General features: G+C 39.4%; 1 protein-coding gene across 1 annotated transcript; it reads right to left on the bottom strand.

Annotated features, from left to right (window-relative positions):
- Positions 1-10,757: 10,757 nt before the first annotated feature.
- On the bottom strand, positions 10,758-18,170 carry rpn1 (ribophorin I). The gene is made up of 10 exons (XM_053484546.1): positions 17,791-18,170; positions 15,668-15,732; positions 15,112-15,418; positions 14,695-14,904; positions 14,354-14,546; positions 14,027-14,126; positions 13,728-13,866; positions 12,333-12,452; positions 11,801-12,046; positions 10,758-11,620 (listed from the first exon to the last, which is right to left on the bottom strand). Exons 1-10 carry the CDS (start codon positions 18,028-18,030, stop codon positions 11,438-11,440), a joined length of 1,803 nt encoding a protein of 600 aa, XP_053340521.1. The 5' UTR covers positions 18,031-18,170; the 3' UTR covers positions 10,758-11,437.
- Positions 18,171-18,760: the final 590 nt, after the last annotated feature.

The following is an 18,760-nucleotide window of genomic DNA, read 5'->3' as shown; positions in this document are numbered from 1 at the left end:
TTGGCAATGACGGAGGTCAAACGTTTTCTGTAAGTCTTCACGAGGTTTTCACACACTGTTGCTGGTATTTTGGCCCATTCCTCCATGCAGATCTCCTCTAGAGCAGTGATGTTTTGGGGCTGTGGCTGGGCAACACAGATTTTCAACTCCCTCCAAAGATTTTCTATGGGGTTGAGATCTGGAGACTGGCTAGGCCACTCCAGGTCTTTTCTTCTTATGAACCCACTCCTTGCCCAGGCGGTGTGTTTGGGATCATTGTCATGCTGAATGACCCAGCCATGTTTCATCTTTAATGCCCTTGCTGATGGAAGAAGGTTTTCACTTAAAATCTCACGATACATAACCTCATTCATTCTTTTCCTTACACGGATCAGTCGTCCTGGTCCCTTTACAGAAAAACAGCCCCAAAGCATGATGTTTCCAACCCCATGTTTCAACTAGGTATGGTGTTTTTTTGGATGCAACTCAGCATTCTTTCTCCTCCAAACACGACAAGTTGAGTTTTTACCAAAAGTTCTATTTTGGTTTCATCTGACCATATGACATTCTCCCAAACCTCTTCTGGATCATCCAAATGCTCTCTAGCAAACTTCAGACGGGCCTGGACATACACTGGCTTAAGCAGGGGGACACGTCTGGCACTGCAGGATTTGAGTCCCTGGCGGCGCAGTGTGTTACTGATGGTAGCCTTTGTTACTTTGGTCCCAGCTCTCTGCAGGTCATTCACTAGGTCCCCTCATGTGGTTCTGGAATTTTGTGGTTCACAGTTTTTGTGATCATTTTGACCCCACGTGGTGGGATCTTGCGTGGAGCCTCAGATCGAGAAAGATTATCAGTGTCTTGTATGTCTTCCATTTTCTGATAATTGCTCCCAGAGTTAGTTTCTTCACACCAAACTGCTTACCTATTGCAGATTTAGTCTTCCCAGCCTGGTGCAGGTCTAAAATTCTGTTTCTGGTGTCCTTTGACAGCTCTTTGGTCTTGGCCGTAGTGGAGTTTGAGTGACTGTTTGAGGTTGTGGACAGGTGTCTTTTATACTGATAACGAGTTCAAACAGATGCCATTAATACAGGTAACGAGTGGAGGACAGAGGAGCCTCTTAAAGAAGAAGTTACAGGTCTGTGGGACCCAAATATTATGCTTGTAAGTAAAAATAATTATTTTACAAAGGAATTTACCTATTAATTTATTTAAAATCCTACAATGTGATTTTCTGGATTTTTTCCCCTTATTTTGTCTCTCATAGTTGAGGTTTACCTATGATGAAAATTACAGGCCTCTTTTATCTTTTTAAAGTGGGAGTCAAACTTTGGGGTCAGGTGTACTCGGAAAAGAATTCAGGGAAACTAACATGCTTACATACTTACATTTTAGTTTAGTCAGGAACACACAATTTCTTGGCCTAACCCGTAATGTTAAAGACATTTCCTCAAAAAAACCCTTTAGGAAGCTAGATCACTTTAAAAAACCCTCAAGAATCAAATTTTAAAAAGCACATAAAATTGTGCCTTGGTGAACCCCAGTGATGATTACACATGTAATGGAACCAAGCTCCTTCACATTTCACATCATTGGAACGCATAGACAGTGCAGCTAAACATCAGTGGACATGTGGACACACACACACACACACACACACACACACACACACACACACACACACACACACACACACACACACACACAAAATTTCATTGATGGTCCACCTCTCTCTCTATATCTCTCTGTCCCCTTTTGCTACCCTTCCCCCTCCAGCATCCTCTCTCGGAAAGAATGCATCTCTCGGCACCCAGGACCCAATCCTGCGTTTGAAGTCTCTCCACCGGAGTCTTCCTTGCATCTTTGTGCCTCCCTCCACCCTGTCGTCTGCAGCGTCTGTCTGTCTGTCAGCTGTGCTCATCTCCGCCCCCTGCAGCTGTGAGTGTGGAACAGACCATGCCTTTGTGTCCCTCGGACGCTGCCGTCCGCTTGTCACTTACCGCCCTGATCACACCTGCCCACCTGCACGACACACACCCACCTGACCTTTCATCCCTTTTTCTTTCTTTCTTGCTCTCACTCTGTCTCTCACTGGATGGATTGAGAGAGTGGCCAACTTTCATCTTTCTCTGTTTCTGTCTCTTACTTTTTCTGGCCTTCCCTCTTACAGGACTGAAAGTAACTACCTTTGGAGTGCCTGTCATTCCTGCTAGCCATTTCTTTTATGTTTCACCTGTTTCCATCTCTCTCTCTCTCTCTCCCTCTCTCTCTCTCCTGCACAATGGAGAGAGCAAGTGGTAAAATGTGTTTTTTTTTCTCTCCCTCTCTCCTTTCTCTCTCTATCTCTCTCTCTCTGTTGCTCCCTCGCTCATTCTCTGAGTGCTTGTCAGGGTGGAATGGCTGAGCCCGGTTTTGCTCACAGAGGCCATTGTCATGCCTTCGGTCTCCACTTCCAGACCATCGTACTCGCTTTTCATAAGCGCAAGGCCAAATTACACATTCTCGAAAAAAGTGCCAGAATGTACTAAAAGCTGTGCAGCTCTGTATATGCGTTTGTGTGTGTGGAGGAGGAAAGATGAGAGCAGAGGAGAAAAGAGAGGAAAGGAAGCCGGTATACAACAGACGAGGGCTTGGAGTGTGGACATTTAGGGGTCATACAGTATGTCCACCTGCACACAGATGAGTGATGCGTGTAGGATTGTACCTGCTTGATCCAGGTGGAGGTCTGGATTCTCAGCTCAAAAGAAATTTTACAGATGCCCTCAGGACAGATTTATTTAATGAATTTTAGCCACATCCACTTATTCAAATAATAATCTTTTTATTATTCTAAATTGTATAATCCTATTCTGGCTATTTATTAGAGCCTTCTGTTTTTGAACTTCCACCCCACAGAGCACATCAAGTCCAAGTCGAGGCCACTTGGCTTGACGTTTGGTTTAGATTTAGATTAGAACCATTTTATTCACAGGCCTTTCTTAGTCCTGGACCCCACTATGAGAACCACTTGTTTATTGTAAATGACCCTGTAAGTGAATATTTCTGCCCAAATAGCCTATAGTTAAATAACCTAAACAACAAGGCTTTTCAAAGCAGAAGGTAGCTGCAGTAGTGCCAGTGGTTATGTTCTGACAAACTTTCACTGAAACAGCTTTCACTTACTACCAAACTACCTACAAATCATACCTGTCCCATAATGTTAGTTTAATATGTCTTGTTACCTAGGGTTATTACCTATTACCTAGGGTCCTAATCCTGCAAAGCAAGTTTGCTAGCTTTTCGTTTTGCTAAAAACACTATTGTACTATTGTCTGGGTATAGTGGAGAACACAAAGAAGTTGTTCGAGTCCAGACTGCCGCGATATGGTAACATTGTGCAGAGCGATGTGGACCTGGTGGCTAGGATACAGGGACAGACATAGAAGCGGTGCCTGGAACAGCTAGAAGGAAGAAAAGAAGCTTGGACAAATGGAAAAGGCTTTGTAAACTTTGGATGAAGGAGACTTATCTTTTCAGATATTGGTCTTAATAATAAAAATGATATTTGATATCTCTTAAATAAGGGTGGGCTCCCTGTTGAGTCTGGTTCCTCTTAAGGTTTCTTCCTATTGCCATCTCAGGGAGTTTTTCCTTGCCACCGTCGCCCTGGGCTCGCTCAGCAGAGACAATCAGATCATTTTGATTCATACAAACTTCCATAATTTTTTTTTATTCTGTAAAGCTGCTTTGGGACAGTGACTATTGTGAAAAAAATACTCAGGGGTCTGCCTTTTTTCCCCCTCCTGACTGACTTGTCACAATTCTGACTTCAATCTTAAAGGTCTGACTTTTTTTCTTAGTATTGTAATTTTACTCTAAAATTCTGACTTTGATCTTAAAATTCTAACTCTTCTTCCTCAAAATTCTGACTTTTTTCTTAGAATTGTGCTTTCTGTCTCAGAAATATGAAAACTTTTCCTCAAATTCTGACTTTATTTCTGAGGATTCTGACCTTAATCTTACAATTCTCACTTTTTTCTTATAATTCTGAGATTATAAGGAAAATTCTAAGAAAAAAGTCAAAATACTTCACATACAAAAATAATATATAGTTTTCTTTTTTAACAGAACATAGGCCTAGTTTTAATTATGCAATAACTTTAGACTTAGGCCTTACAAAATTCTTACCAATTTTTTTTTATTGCAATTGACTGAATAAATGAAACTTTATTTCAGTATTGTTCACTGCCCTGTGGTAGCTGACTTTCACTAACTTTTCTACACAACCTGTTCCTTGTCCATCCCTCAGTTTTCTCCTGACCTGCTGTTGTGCCAGTGCTGACGCACAGAATTATGGCATACTTTGAAATCTGACCAGCTGGAAGCATCTGAGCAGGCAGGATTAAATTAGACATTCAAGTTGGACGTTACTGGATGCATTCCTGACACACTGTCCGTCTGTTTAGCATGATTGTATGAAAATAATCCAGCAATGGATATAGTTATATGAAAATAGTCTAAGGTAAGAAGCTGAAGATATTGTTAAAGACGTTTCCTTCTTCTATCATTGGGGTTTGAGGTCCTTTCAACAGCCTGCACATGGGTACACATTCATCTGTGTGTGTGTGTACGTGTATGTGTATGTGTGTGTGTCTATGTGTGTGTGAGATGGAGTGTGGACAGTAAGGGCGGTGGCTCTGTCACCGTGGTGATTTATGAGCGCGCTCAGTTGCGAGGTGCACAGTGCAGGATATTGTTCCCTGACACCGACTGTTCTCTGCAGGCTGTCAGGGAGCGTGCCCATGTGTGCGTGTGGTGTGTGTGTATGTGTGTGTATAAAAACCCTGCAGGTGAGCCTCAGCCAGGCCAATCAATCAGCAGCATATTCAATCCAGCCCTACTCGGTGCTTTCTGCTATTGTAACTTCTCTATCACTAATTAACACCAGCCAGCCCAAACCTCTGCTTTGTATTTTAGTTGTCTTTTACCCTGCTTGAGCTCTGAGCTCACGTCATTCAAGTTCATGCACATGAAAACGTGCATGTGTGTGTGTGTGTGTGTGTATATGTGTGTGTGTGTGTGTGTGTGTGTGTGTGTGTGTGTGTGTGTGTGTGAGCATGACCACATGGTTTCATCTAACCTGTAACCCCCCCACCTCCTCTTGCATCTCTTCTCACATACACACACACCTCTGTGTGTGCATGGCAGCTTTCAGAGTACACCACGTCAGGATACAGTGCTGCTTGTGGATTCCGGTTTAAACAGAATTTCAGCTCCGGTTTGGTCAACAGCTCAACCGCAACTCTGGCACAACAAGGCATGTAGAACTTAGCGGGGGAGATAGATAAAGAGAAAACAGAGAGAAAGAAAAACACAGAGAGCAAAAGGAGAAATTCAGTGGTAAGGTAGAGAGAGAGAAACATCCACACTAACGAATTTCAGGCTCTTTTTATCTAATCTACTAATCAGCACACATATGAGTAAATAGAGAACACTCTGAAATAGAGGCAGTAAGCTTTGGGGGTACCATCGAATACCTTTAGTGTGTATCCTGGGTAGGTGAAAGTATTTAACTTTAATTACCTTTTTTTATGATACATCAATTATCTATCTATCTATCTATCTATCTATCTATCTATCTATCTATCTATCTATCTATCTATCTATCTATCTATCTATCTATCTATCTATCTATCTATCTATCTTAAATAACCTCTCATTGGTTCTCCTATGGTTCTTTTTCTATTGTTTTTCGAACAACACTTTCTGGTGCCTTCATTTTAAAAACATTCCCAATTCATAAAGTTCCCTTTAGTGAACCAAAACCATTTTTTAAGATTCTACTGTATGTGTCTACTTATGTCAATTCACTACATTATCATAATATACCTACAGTATTTAACTAAAGTGCGTTCACACTAGGGATCAGTACACTTGACACCAAGTCCAGTATGCTTGAGTAATGTTAACACTCCATACTGTGCTCAGACATGGAGCATTGTAGAGTGCTCGAGCACAGTATGGTGCTCTTGGGTATGGTCCGAATCAGATATAAAAGCCCAATAAAAGTACATTAACATGGGGGTCAGCAACTATTGACACAAAGGGGGGTGCTCTTAACATTTTCCCCTACACTGGCTGGCCAAAAAAAGGTTGCCAAAGGACTTGGGTGGCTCGGAGGTAGCTTTCTTGCCTGCCATGCAGAAGACCTGGGTTTGATTCCCAGCCAATGGATGCAGTGCTGGTCCCAAGCCCAGACTAAATAGAAGGCTTGCGTCAGGAAGGGCATCTTAAGGGGAGTTGAGGATCGGATGGTCCGATGTGGCGCCTCTTTGAAAGGAGCAGCTAAAGGAATAACAACAGAACCAATAGAAACATAACAGGTTGTAGATGTTATTTTTACAAATAGTCAGTAGACACAGGGTAATGTAAGAACTGACCAAAAGTGACTAGTGCAATGCTAAGACAATAAAGCTACAACATATAAAGAGAATACAAATAATAATACGAATACAAAGAATACAATAATAAAAATAGGTAAATGAATAATACTAATAAGTGGAATAAACTGAAATGCAGTGCAATCTTGATGTGTAATTGTTTTTGTGACAAAGTGACGAAAATGCAAATAGTAGTAATTGTGCAAAGAATAGCATAAATTATCAATTTGCTGTTAATTTTGATAATTTGATAATTTTGCATCAAACAAAGAAAACAACGAGAGATCTTTGATATTCTTGGAATTGGCTGAATAACCATTTGACACATAATTAAAACCTGGAAGTATAGTGCTAAACCGTCAGCTTTGTGGAAGAAAGGTGGTCGGAAAAAAATCATGAATGGCGATCAATTAAATACAATTAAAGTTGCATTGTAAAAAAAAAAAAAGGTAAAATCAAGAGCTATGTTTAATACTGAAAATAAGAGCCTTTCCATACACACACAATGTGATGAGAACTCACAGGATTGGGACTAAACAGCTGTGGGGCCATAAGAAACCACTTGCTAGTGAGACTAATCAGAAAAAAGCTTCAGTTTGATAGGGAGCATAAAGACTGGACTGCAATGGAAAAGGGTCATGTGGTCTGATGAGTCCAAATTGTCCCTATTCAAGGGTCAGCGATGAGTGATGGCTGCGTCAGGGTATGAACGGAAGCACATGAAGCAATACACACATCATTCATAGTGGCCACTTTACAAGTCTCAGGGGGCAGTTATTATCTGGAGTTGCTTCAGTTGCTCAGGTCTAGACTCGTTATGTCCCAATAAAATTAAGTCACCTGACAACCTGAATGTACTAAATGACCAGGAGCTTTTTTTACTTGATGGCACAGGCATATTCCAGGGCCCGTACGTATTTACAAAGATCCTTAAGCCTACAAGTTGCTCCTAGTGAAAAAATTCTAAGAAAATTCTTCGAATTATGACATTTTCTTAGACTTTCCCCATTAAATTTAGGACTAAATTTTAGTAAAGACAAACATGATTTACAAAACATCTTAGACGTAAAAACAGCTCCTAAGGAAAAATTGTTAAGAGTAGAGAGGAGGATTTTAAGAGGCTTAGGAGTTTCTATAGCAGAGGACAAAATGGTGGAAAATAGGAATATTCTCCAAACACTGAACATAAAGCTAAAAGTAAACACCGGATCTTCTGTCTAATCTGATTAACAGACTGTCCTGCAATCATGTAAATTTGTAAAAGCTAAGCCATTTTGCTCCCATCAATCCAAAATGGATTACAAGTAATAAAATCAGTTTGGTAAATAAATGTAGGAACTTTATTATAGTAACTACTGTGTGGAAATTGGTTGCTTTAAAAGTAAACAAATTTTCAACATTTGGCTGTTTTAATTAGCTTTAAGATATTTAGCCTATAACGGAAACTTTGCATGAAGTCATGATTATACAATTTCATTCTATACAAACATTATAGGAAGGAATACTTTTCACACATAAACTGGTCAGCGTATTGTGTTCTGTAATCAAAGCTAAAGGTGACTGAATGAATTCTTAGTATTTTTATATGAGGTTTTTATTAAAAACTATTTGGGCCAGTCAGAGTAATTGTTAATAATATAAGGCATAAGATGAATGTTTACTTCTTTGTACTCTTCTTTTTCTTCTTTGTAATTAGTAGCAGCTTGCAAACCGATTAGGTGCATACTGTCTTCTGTATCAGGAAGTGTAAATACGCAAGTGTACCTTTATATTGAGCAACACTGTCAGCTGGCCAATAGTTATAGTACCAGTAATGGGCCAAAAGGTATAGTACCCGAGCACAGTACGAACCAAACGTGCCTTGTGGAAAAGCACAGTAAAAGGTTGAAATATTTTGTTAACTTTTTTAGGCTTTTTTTTTTTTTTTAAGGGAGTATACGGGACCCTGATTCAAACTAGGATTAAACCAGAATCCATTTAAAAAGCTCAAATCCTTAGTTATCTTTGTAGAATCCCTTTCTTCAGTGAGTTTAAACCGCAAATCCAGGTGAACCTCAAAGCCGAGGACCTTAACTCTCTCAGCTCACTCAGCTATTCAGTATAATTAGGCTTGTATAATTATCTCACATGGAAGCTGCTTTGGATTAATATCTGCTCTATTTGGAAAAAATAAAAATAAAAAATTGTCCACAGCAAACGGTTCCTGAGAACTGCGCGTGGTTTTAAGGATTTGAATACATGTGGCACTTCAAACTCGGCATCTGTGCCGAACCTTCGCTCAAGTTTCCACTGTTTGTACATTTCAAGAGTCCTGAAACACTTACACATGCACTTTAACAACAAGCAGTTCTGACATAATCATAACATGTCTACTGATGTGTGAAAAGGAAGGTTTTAGACAGTTTCCCACCCTTTGGGGTAAAAGAAAGAAAGAAAAAATAACACATTCCTCACTATTGTGTGCTTTCACCATCCCAAGACATCAGTGCTCGGTTTCCCTCCAGTGTGTGTTTTACAGAATGATTATTGTACGGCACGTATACAATACGTTCGTGTTAATAACAGAGCCCGAGAGGGGATCTTGTTATTTCGGCCCAGGAAATGACTTCAGCGTGACCTCTTGTGGGAAGCGATGACCTCAGATTGGCCCCTGCCTTCATTAGACCTGCTTTTTTGTACTGTGTAACTGTAGACAGGGAGACAAACACAGCAAGGAATTATCATCACACATTCACGTGGAAGACGAAGTGGCAGAAATCAGGAAAATCAGGCTCTTTATTACCTAAAGGTGAATTGGCTGCACTGGGATTAAACACAGCTCTGGAGTAAATCACAGCGCCGATGGTTATCACTCCAACACAAATATGAGGGATCGTTTCCAGACAGAACTCTAGATTTCTTTTCTCACATGAATTATGTGAACAGTTAATATATATATATATATATATATATATATATATATATATATATATATATATATATATATATATTTTTTTTTTTTTTTTTGTTTAAACAATGTCTTACTACCACATGAAAGTATATACAGGAGAAATTATTTAAGCAGAGTAGGATAAAGTTGCAGCAACTTTTTCTATACTTTTATGAGACATGCCTGTCAGTGTGATAGCCATTTGTTTTAGGGATATTTATGTGGCTCATTGGCGCCCCCCTGTGGACGTAATCTACAACTTCAAAGGAATAATTCCAAGCCCAGTTTTTTTTTCCTGTGTGTGTGTGCAAATCCTACTCTAAATGTATTGTTTTTGTTTTTGACTCCATTTGCAATATCGGTATTATTTATGATACTGATATCATGAAAACCCCTGAGTATAAACGCACATCTGCTACTTTGATCAAAAAGTGTGAGGAATGAAAGAACATGGATGCCTCCAAAATGCCAAATACAACTTTTACACATATTAACACAAAACCGATTATAAAAAAAGTCTAAATTCATAAAAAGTAAGAAATAAAACATACTGAAATTAATATAAATTAATAATATTATGTGAAAATTATCCTTTATGCTCCCAGTGACACTATCTGAGTCTTGGAATAAACCCATGCCATCAGGAAATGAAATCTCCATAGATGTGATAACTTGGTCATTCAGTACAATCAGGTCATCAGCTGACTTCATTTTATTGCCACATAAGGATGCTGAGCCTAGACCTGACCGACTGAAGCAAACCCAGATCATAACACTAACTCCAGATACTTGTCCTTTGGCCAACATGCATGACTTTATATATAGGACTAGTCTGGACTTATCAGACCACATGACCTTTTTCCATTGCTCTACAATCCAATCTTTATGCGCCCTAGAAAACTGAAGCTTGTTTTTCTGATTAGTGTCCCTAACAAGTGGTTTTCTTATGTCCAAACAGCTGTTTAATCCCTTGAGCCCCCATCACACTGTGCTACTGCTCTTACTATCAGTATTGAACACTGTAATGATTTCTAGTGCCCAAGCGTTGACACCATCTTTCCAGGTTTTAATAATGCATTGAAGAGTTATTCACCTTAATTCATTCAGTTCATTATTCTCTTTGTGTTTTTTGCCTCACGCAGGCCAAAAAACATTACCCTTCTACAACTCAAATTTTTTTGGGCCAGTAGGGTAAATTGCACATGTTTTTAATTCCATTCCCCAACCAAGAATTAGCTCCCAACATATTTCGGTAACCATAACGTTCGTATCTGCTTCAGTGATGGTCACCTCATCTAGGTTTTTTTTTTTTTTTTTACATAACAGCGCACAACCCAAATATTTTACTTTCTTAATCTTCCAGAAACATTATGACTTTTGATTACAAAGACCAAGTGTGCATAAACAGTAAAAACAAAAAGAAACCAGACTAATTTATAACAATGTGTTTATTTTCACTTTTCAAATTTTGACACTTAAGGAATTTAACATTCGGCATTTCCTTCATCCCCCCCAAACACACATCTCTTGTGTTTGCCAACTAAATTCATGGTATGAAAGCACATCATTTACAAAAATGAAAAATTAAACAAACAGAAAAAATGCCAACAAAATAAAGGGGGAGAAATTTTCAATAACATGCCATCCATCGTGTTCAGAGCTTGGACATTTTTGCATTTGTTTCAGGGCAGAGCAAAAAAACATAGCAAAGTAGAATTTAAGTGTCAAGAACGCAGAAGGAAAAAAAAGTTTCAGCAGGTGGTGAGGTAGCTGAAACGGTTCATTCTGCCCTTGCTTAAAATGATCCAATCAGATGGGGAAAAAAAAAAAAAAAAAAAAGGACATGAAATTGACAAAACTGCATATAAAACCCACGACCCATGTTGAGGCATTTCCCTGGTGATCAGAAACAAACAAAGGAAATCTTGAGGGATGAGTAAATCTGTGTACGTACACTCCCATCGCACATAGCCCACAGGATGAAAAAGGCACAACACACACTTTAAGGTGGTGGATAGTGCTCACGTCGATAAACGTGACAAAAAGTGTGTGGATGAGAGGGGTTGGGGTGTATTTCAGCTCTTAACGGCACTGGTGTGTGTTGGGTGCTTTAGAGTGCGTCGAGGAGGCCGTCGATGCGTGAGATCAGCTCCTGTCTCTTGCTGGTAAGAGATTTCTCTGAAGCAATATACGCCTCCTTCTTCACCTTCCCGGTTACGAGACGCTCAGACTCCTGACAGGCCTGCATTACCAAGTCTTTCACTTGGCCGTCCAGCTTCTGGATCTCCGAAACCTGAGGAACATTAAGAAAGTTACTTGAGTAAAAAAATAAACAAATAAATAAAAATCCCTGAATCACCGGAAAAACTAGTATATTAATCCTTTTAATCTGGTTATCTTGCGATACAGCCAATAGTTGATGGTCCTTCTAAGCTGATTATTCAATTTAAACTTGGTATTATTAAATGTATACCTTATCAGCAAGGTCAGATCCTTCAGCTTTAAGGCGAGCCTGCAGGCCTGTGACGTCGTTAGTGAGGCCACGATGCTCAGCCTCCAAGTTCTTACGCCCCGCGTTAAGGGCGCCGGTGTCACGTGACTGCTTGTAGCGGTTCACCACGTCGTCCATGTGTCTGTACAGCCCGAGCCTCTTATTGACCAGAGTCAGGACCTGCTCTGTGATGGAGGCCACCTTCATTCGCACCTCTGCTGCAGGGTCCTAAAGGAAAGAAGAAAGGCATAGTGAGTATGTTTAGGAAAATACTCATCAAGTAACATCGTATGACACATTTTTATTAACGTGATACCCGGATAAGGATTTTTTATTTTTTTTTTGTCACAAGAGAGGCAATCAGGCATTGTGTTAAACAGTAAGCATTGTTTTTTATCTGGAAATAGCTACTACGCTTAAAGGGATGAATTTTGTTCTCTGGAATAGACAAATAGTCATAGATAATGTGACAAGATCGACATGAGATTGCCACTAGAAACTTTTGAGAACTAACCTTAGTGATGGAGAAATCCAGACGAACATAAACGATGACCGTGAAGAATAAGATGTAGAATGCACCGACCACCAGTAACGGCTCCTGCAGCATCAGGATCTTATTGAAGTTGTAGTGAACCTGGAACGACAAAGCACAAACACATGAACATAAACTACAAATAATCACAGAGATTATATTACTGTCATGCACTGTGAGGCAAACTACCAAGCCATACTAAATTGAGTGATATACATAGATAATGTTTAAAAAAAAAAAAAAAAAAAAAAAAAAATATATATATATATATATATATATATATATATATATATATATATATATATATATATTCATTTATTAATAAAGTATTATGTGTGGCGATTCACATACCACCACACTGACTCTAAAAATAATTTTTGTTTAAAATTGATTTTGCATTTAAAATTTGGGATGAACCGATCGATCGGACCCTGGCCAAAACTGGCTGGTTTTCACTTTGATTGTCCATGATCGTCCGATCAGCCTCAGATATAAACGATTCTGTAACGAGCGCACAAGCTTCTGAGTGGCGCAACAAAAAATGCATTTTTATGGTGGTATGTTATCAAAAACAAAATTTTTTTAATCATGTGCTTTAAAAGCCACCGATCGACCTTTTTCTTCAAACTCTGCGCAACTTAGTTTCTAAACCACCCATTACACACACTCTCAGAAGTCTTAAAACAGCAAGCTTAGTTGTGAGACTTTGGAGGCATCAAGGTGGTAAAAAGTAATTCTTTCTTTGTAAATGTTAAACTCTTGTATTTTTAGTTAGTTTGTATAGTTTAAATTCTGCGCTTGGTTTTTAAGTGAGAAAACTAATGTTAAAAGAAATGGACTACATTTATTCAATCATTAAACTTTTTTAAAAGGTTTAAAATTGTAACAAAAATCGAGGAAAAATGTAACATTGAATCTGGATATTTATACAATTGCGACACTTATAGAATAACAATTTTAATCTAATCGGCACCTAGGTATCATTATCTTATATCGGGAGGTGACTGGTGATTGCTTCATATACACTGTAGCTGTACACTGTTTTTTTTTTTTTTTTAATTAAAAACAATCGTTTAGTGAAAAATAATTAATGCTACGACATGGCCTAATTAAAGCAGAGCTACAGCTAACATGCTGAAGTTTATAATTCTAAAGCAGAATGTTTGTGTTTTATTCTTTGAAAACCCTTAGTGGATTTGCCAATTACTGGAATTGTTTATCCATTCCTACTTGCATCTAATGCCTTAAGGTGTCTAAAAGCTAAGTCATTCCTTTTATCAGTCTTTCTTTGTCACTCTACAAACTTTTGATGCTGCAGACTTTAACATACGTGCTTGGGGGAGAAGTTTTGTGAATTTTAAATATATTGAGTCTTACCACCATGTCCTGAATGTGCTGCTCCACCAGATTCTCCTTAGTTGCCACCAGAACAGGCCTGCCAAAAGTGTCCAGGTAGGTGTAGTGAAGCTGATCAGGGCTTCGTTTGATGGAGTACGGAGTCTCCAAATTTATGTTCCTGATGAAAGTAGCAGAATACTTTCTTAATTTTCTAATCAACAGGATTACTTTTATTATATAAAAGTTTCCCTGTCTGATTAGTTTCTTTATGACTTCAAAACACTTTAAAATCCTGATTTAAAGTCACACTCAAACACACACACACACACACGTCATACCTTGCCCCCTCGGGGAGAATCAGTTTGACAGTAAGTTGGTCAATAACCTGATCATCATACACGTGATCAACTAGCCGCATTTTCAAAGCATACTGATCACCTGAAATCAGAAAGGAAAAGGGGGGAAAAACATCCTTTAAATATTTTGAGTTCTCAATTATTAAAAGTACAACTAACAATTATTACAAGGAATAACTATTAATGCTAAAAGTAATTATTAGTATAATTATTTGCACTATTTTCTAAACATAACGTGATGCAATGTCAGTGATATAAAGCTTTCAAAGGAAAAGAATGAAAAAGAAAAAAATGAGACCCAGTACGCACCCAGTGTGTAGAGATACTCGTAGCTGGGCAGATTGTATCCGATGATGTAGTGTGTCTTCCACCCGCCGAACAGGGGAAAGCGGGGGCGGACTTCGACTTCAACGGAATCTTCCAGGACCTGCAAGTGAGATGTGGAGATGTTCCCGATCTCGTCACGGTAGTAGACATCTTGAGCAGAAGCAGGGAGGATTGTCTAAATAAAGTTAAAAAAAAAGGGAAATAATTGAACAGAAAAAAAAAATAAAAATAATGAATCCAGACCTCACTAAGAACACGATATAATGGGATGTATTGTATTAAGGATTGCAAAAAGCCATTGTTTAGGTGGCAGCATCTCACACCTTGAAGGATCTGATGGAAGAGATGCCACTGTCAGACTGCCTCTGATAGTCGTAGCGAGAGAACGGCCCCTTAAGGTAAGCCCCCGTGTGTCTAAGGTCGATGGTTTCCTCCACAGCAATGTTGCCCCAGTGGGAAACCTCGATGGTGCGTGTGATGCTGCTGATGGTCAGGAACGGTGAGTTATTCTCATAGTGAATCTTCATGGTGTCCTACAGGGGGAAAGTACACAATTATGTACAACAGTCTACACCTTATCTACTAGATAGCATTTTCAGACAGGGGACTGCTTGATTAATGCAATTTCTGATAACTGTATTGTGTCTATCGATTAAATTTTTTTTTAAAAGAAGCAAGAATGAAAACAAGGCGCAGATAAAGAAACAAAAAGGTCTAAGTATTCATCACATCCTGTTTACCTGACTGAAAGGAGGGACATCCTTGAAAGGGCCGTACTCAATCACCTCTTCGTTCTTGCTCGGGTTGCCCAGCTTGGTGTAGCTCTCAACAGTTTTGGAGGCAAGGCGCACGCGAGTGGTCTGGCTACGGGTGGGGTAGGGCGAGAACAGGTAGTGATTGCCCTGGAACACCACCAGCTGCCGTTCAGCTTGAGTGATGCGAGTGGGAAAAGGCGTAAGGACATGGCTAAACACGGTCTCAACCTTCACACGCAGCTTTGCACCAGCTCCCAGGGCTGAGGGAAGGTGTGCCTGGAAGAACGTCCCACTGCAAGAGGATAAGAGACAACGAGCTCAGTTATGCATAGCGCTTGACTCAGAACCATAACCAAACAAATGTGGCTCACTACAACTGCTTCCTATTGCAATATTTTACAGTCTGCAGGTCCTCATTTGCTTTTATATTAAAATATTCCTTATTAATGACTTTGCAGATCTGTTCATGGCCTCATTTGGTCACTTTTGTAAAATTATCGAGCATGCATTTGCTCATTCTCCCTAAAACGACATCACTCACCTCTGTCCTTTGATGGATGTCTCCTTTAATTCTAAAGCTTCATCGTCCTCCTCTTCACCTTTTACCTGATTAAGATATGAGACCAGAATGTAAAAAGTAGTGTACTTTATAGTGCACTGAGACAGAAAGTAATTTGTGATTCAGCTCAGTTGAACAAGACGGAAACAAAAGGCGTGCAGCACGTTAGATTAGATTACATTCAACCTTACTGTTAATATGCAAATACCTGTACAGAGCCAATGAAATACACTTAGCACCTAAGCAGAAGTGTATAAGTGGCCTATTTACAAAAAGAATTGTGGTAGATGAGGGCTTGGGTTCATATTAAGTACAGAAGGTGCTGTATCTATATTGTAATATACACTAAAAAGCCATAACATTATGACCAACTACCTAATGTTGAGTAGGTCTTTCCTTATCGCCACCATAACTGTGATGCACTGTGTTGACACCTTTCTATTACAACCAGCATTAACCTTACATCAATTTGACCTACACTAGCTCTTCTACTGGACCAGCCGTCATTCCCCCTGTGCAACAGTGTGCCTTGGCCACCCATGACCATGTTGACAGTGTACTGGTTTTTCTTCCTTGAATTACTCTTGGTTGGTCCTGACCACTGCAGACCAGGAAAAGGCCACAAGAGCCTCAGTTTTGGAGTTGCTCCGATCCGACCCAGTCCTCTAGCCATCACAATCTGTCCCTTGTCGAAGTCACTTAAATCCTTATGCTTGTCCAATTTTTTCTGCTTCCAACACTTCCTGCTTCCTGTCACTCTTGTTCTGAGATACTGAAAATATAGTTACTGTAAGAAGATTCCAATTCTAAGGGCTAGGCAGCTGGGACAGATCAACTTTAAACCTGCAGCTCTTGTGGGATAGTCCAGGCTACAGACATCAGGACATAGCAAAATAATCCAAGAAAGGAAAACCGGTGAACTGGAGACTTACTTATGCGCAAAGGATGACCTGTGTAGGCCAGGGGTAGCTCAGTGAACTACGGTTCGGAAGATCCCAGGTTCAAACCCCACAACCACCAAGTTGCCACTGTTGGGTCCTTGAGCAAGGTCCTTAACCCTCAACTGCTCAGATGTGTAATGAGATAAAAATGTAAGTCGCTCTGGATAAGAGCGTCTGCCAAATGCCTAAATGTAAATGTAAATGTGTAGTCTGATCAAGCAGATGAAAGAGCTAGTGTTAATGAAAAAGAAAAATGTGATTGCTGGTTCCAATAAAAAGGTGTCAGAACACACAACGCATCTCTGTTTTGGTGGCAAAAGGGGAACTACTCAATATTAGGTGGGAAAGTCATTACTTTATGGCTGATCAGTGTACAGTATACCCGCACACATTATGCAGTGAAAAAGACGTCAAAAAAGATAAACATTATACGTATATGAATAAATGTACGAATATTGCAATGTATGCAGACTAATGCATTGCTGTGTGCAGCACATGCATTCAAGAAAAGATGGAAAAGCAGCAGTTTGAGTTTACTCTGAATTGCACTAGTACATAAAAGCACACCGCGCGAGCGCGGAACAACCCGGAAGTGCCTGCTTCACACAGCGCTTACGTGTCACGCGCACAGTGGCGCTCTGCAAACGCACGCGCAAATGCTAACGTTACCTAAAATGAATTAAACAACGTTTAAGTTACATAAGACATATAATTAAGTGCTTTTATTCTTACACAACATGCTTTGCATTTTCCGCCTAGTCATGCTGATTTATTTAAGCTCTGGAAAGGGTCTAATTGATAGGCTAGCTTTGCTAAAGTTGCTAGCGCTAACAAATAGTCCAAGAAAAAAAAAAGTCAAGTTAGCGTTAATAGCTAATTCAGAGCTGTTTTATTAATATTTACTATGTTAATGATTTTATTATTTTAAGACTTTGATATTTATTAAACAATAAATTGTCGAGTTGAACTGTCGGTGGTGGCTAGCAAATTAGCAACCGAAATGACCGGCTGTGTTCCAAATAGAGCCATATTCCCCTACGTAGGTAAGGTATGTTGTAACAGCGTCTAAAGCGCACGTAGTGCACTTTGTGTCTAATGAGGAGAGATTTAGGAGACAGCCGCGGTTTAGACTGCTTATCCGCGAGATATTATTTCTCCACTTACAGACGCGCCGATGTAGGCAAGGTGTGCGGCGAGCTCAGGCTCCAGGGCGAGAGTGAAGCTCTGCACTGCAGAGCCTCCGTGGTTGGCCAGCAGGATTTCGGCGGATATTTTTGCCAGGTGTGTGCTGAGATCCAGCGTCCGCTTCACCTCCTCGTTAACCAAACCGTCACCCCGAACTCCACTCGATAGCAAAAACAACCCACAGAAACACACAAACCAGCGGCACGAACGCAGCGCCATCTCGTTTAGATACTTAGTTACCTAATTTATTACGGAAAAATAAAAAACTTTGGATGAATGTGAGACGGCGCAGTGCAGAAAGGCCCCTCGTCTGTCCTCCGCTCCTGCAGCCTGTTGTTGTTTTCCTACCCGTACTCTGACAAACCATGCCAGGATTGGCTAGTACTGAGCGCCCACATGCACGCCTCTGATTGGACAACTCTGCTAAAATTGCGGGAAGAAACCAATTCTGACAGAGGAGGCGGGACGTATCGGAATACGGGTAGGACTGCTGGAAGGATGACGCTTCATTCATTGCTACGGACAGTGACGTAACGTCGAGAGATAAAGTAAATAAATAAAATAATAAACCAAAGGTAAGAATTAATTAATTGATTTGAGGTAATTTATTCGACGCTTGTATTTCTCATGGGATTAATAATTTTCTAATTTTGATTAGTACAATTATAATCATCTCTATCTCTAACTGAAAAAATATTTTTATATACTGCATATATATATAATATTTTTTTAAACTAAATAAATGATGGTGACCTAATGGCAAACATTAATTTTTATAAAAAAAAAAAAAAAAAAAAATATATATATATATATATATATATGTATGTGTATATATATATATGTATGTGTATATATATATATATATGTGTATATATATATATATATATATATATATATATATATATGTATATATATATGTGTATATATATATATATATATACATACATTT

Source organism: Clarias gariepinus, chromosome 23, assembly GCF_024256425.1.
Source record: "Clarias gariepinus isolate MV-2021 ecotype Netherlands chromosome 23, CGAR_prim_01v2, whole genome shotgun sequence".
Lineage (NCBI taxonomy): Eukaryota > Metazoa > Chordata > Actinopteri > Siluriformes > Clariidae > Clarias > Clarias gariepinus.
This window is presented reverse-complemented; position numbering and strand designations above follow the sequence as displayed.

What these genes read in the sequence shown, in the direction of transcription:
- rpn1 (XM_053484546.1), bottom strand. Translation starts at nt 18,030, where the DNA reads ATGGCGCTGCGTTCGTGCCGCTGGTTTGTGTGTTTCTGTGGGTTGTTT. An exon ending in TTGCCTACATCGGCGCGTCT is followed by an intron (nt 15,733 to 17,790) that starts GTAAGTGGAGAA and finishes TATCTTAATCAG; the next exon opens with GTAAAAGGTGAAGAGGAGGA. An exon ending in ATGTCCCTCCTTTCAGTCAG is followed by an intron (nt 14,905 to 15,111) that starts GTAAACAGGATG and finishes TTCCCCCTGTAG; the next exon opens with GACACCATGAAGATTCACTA.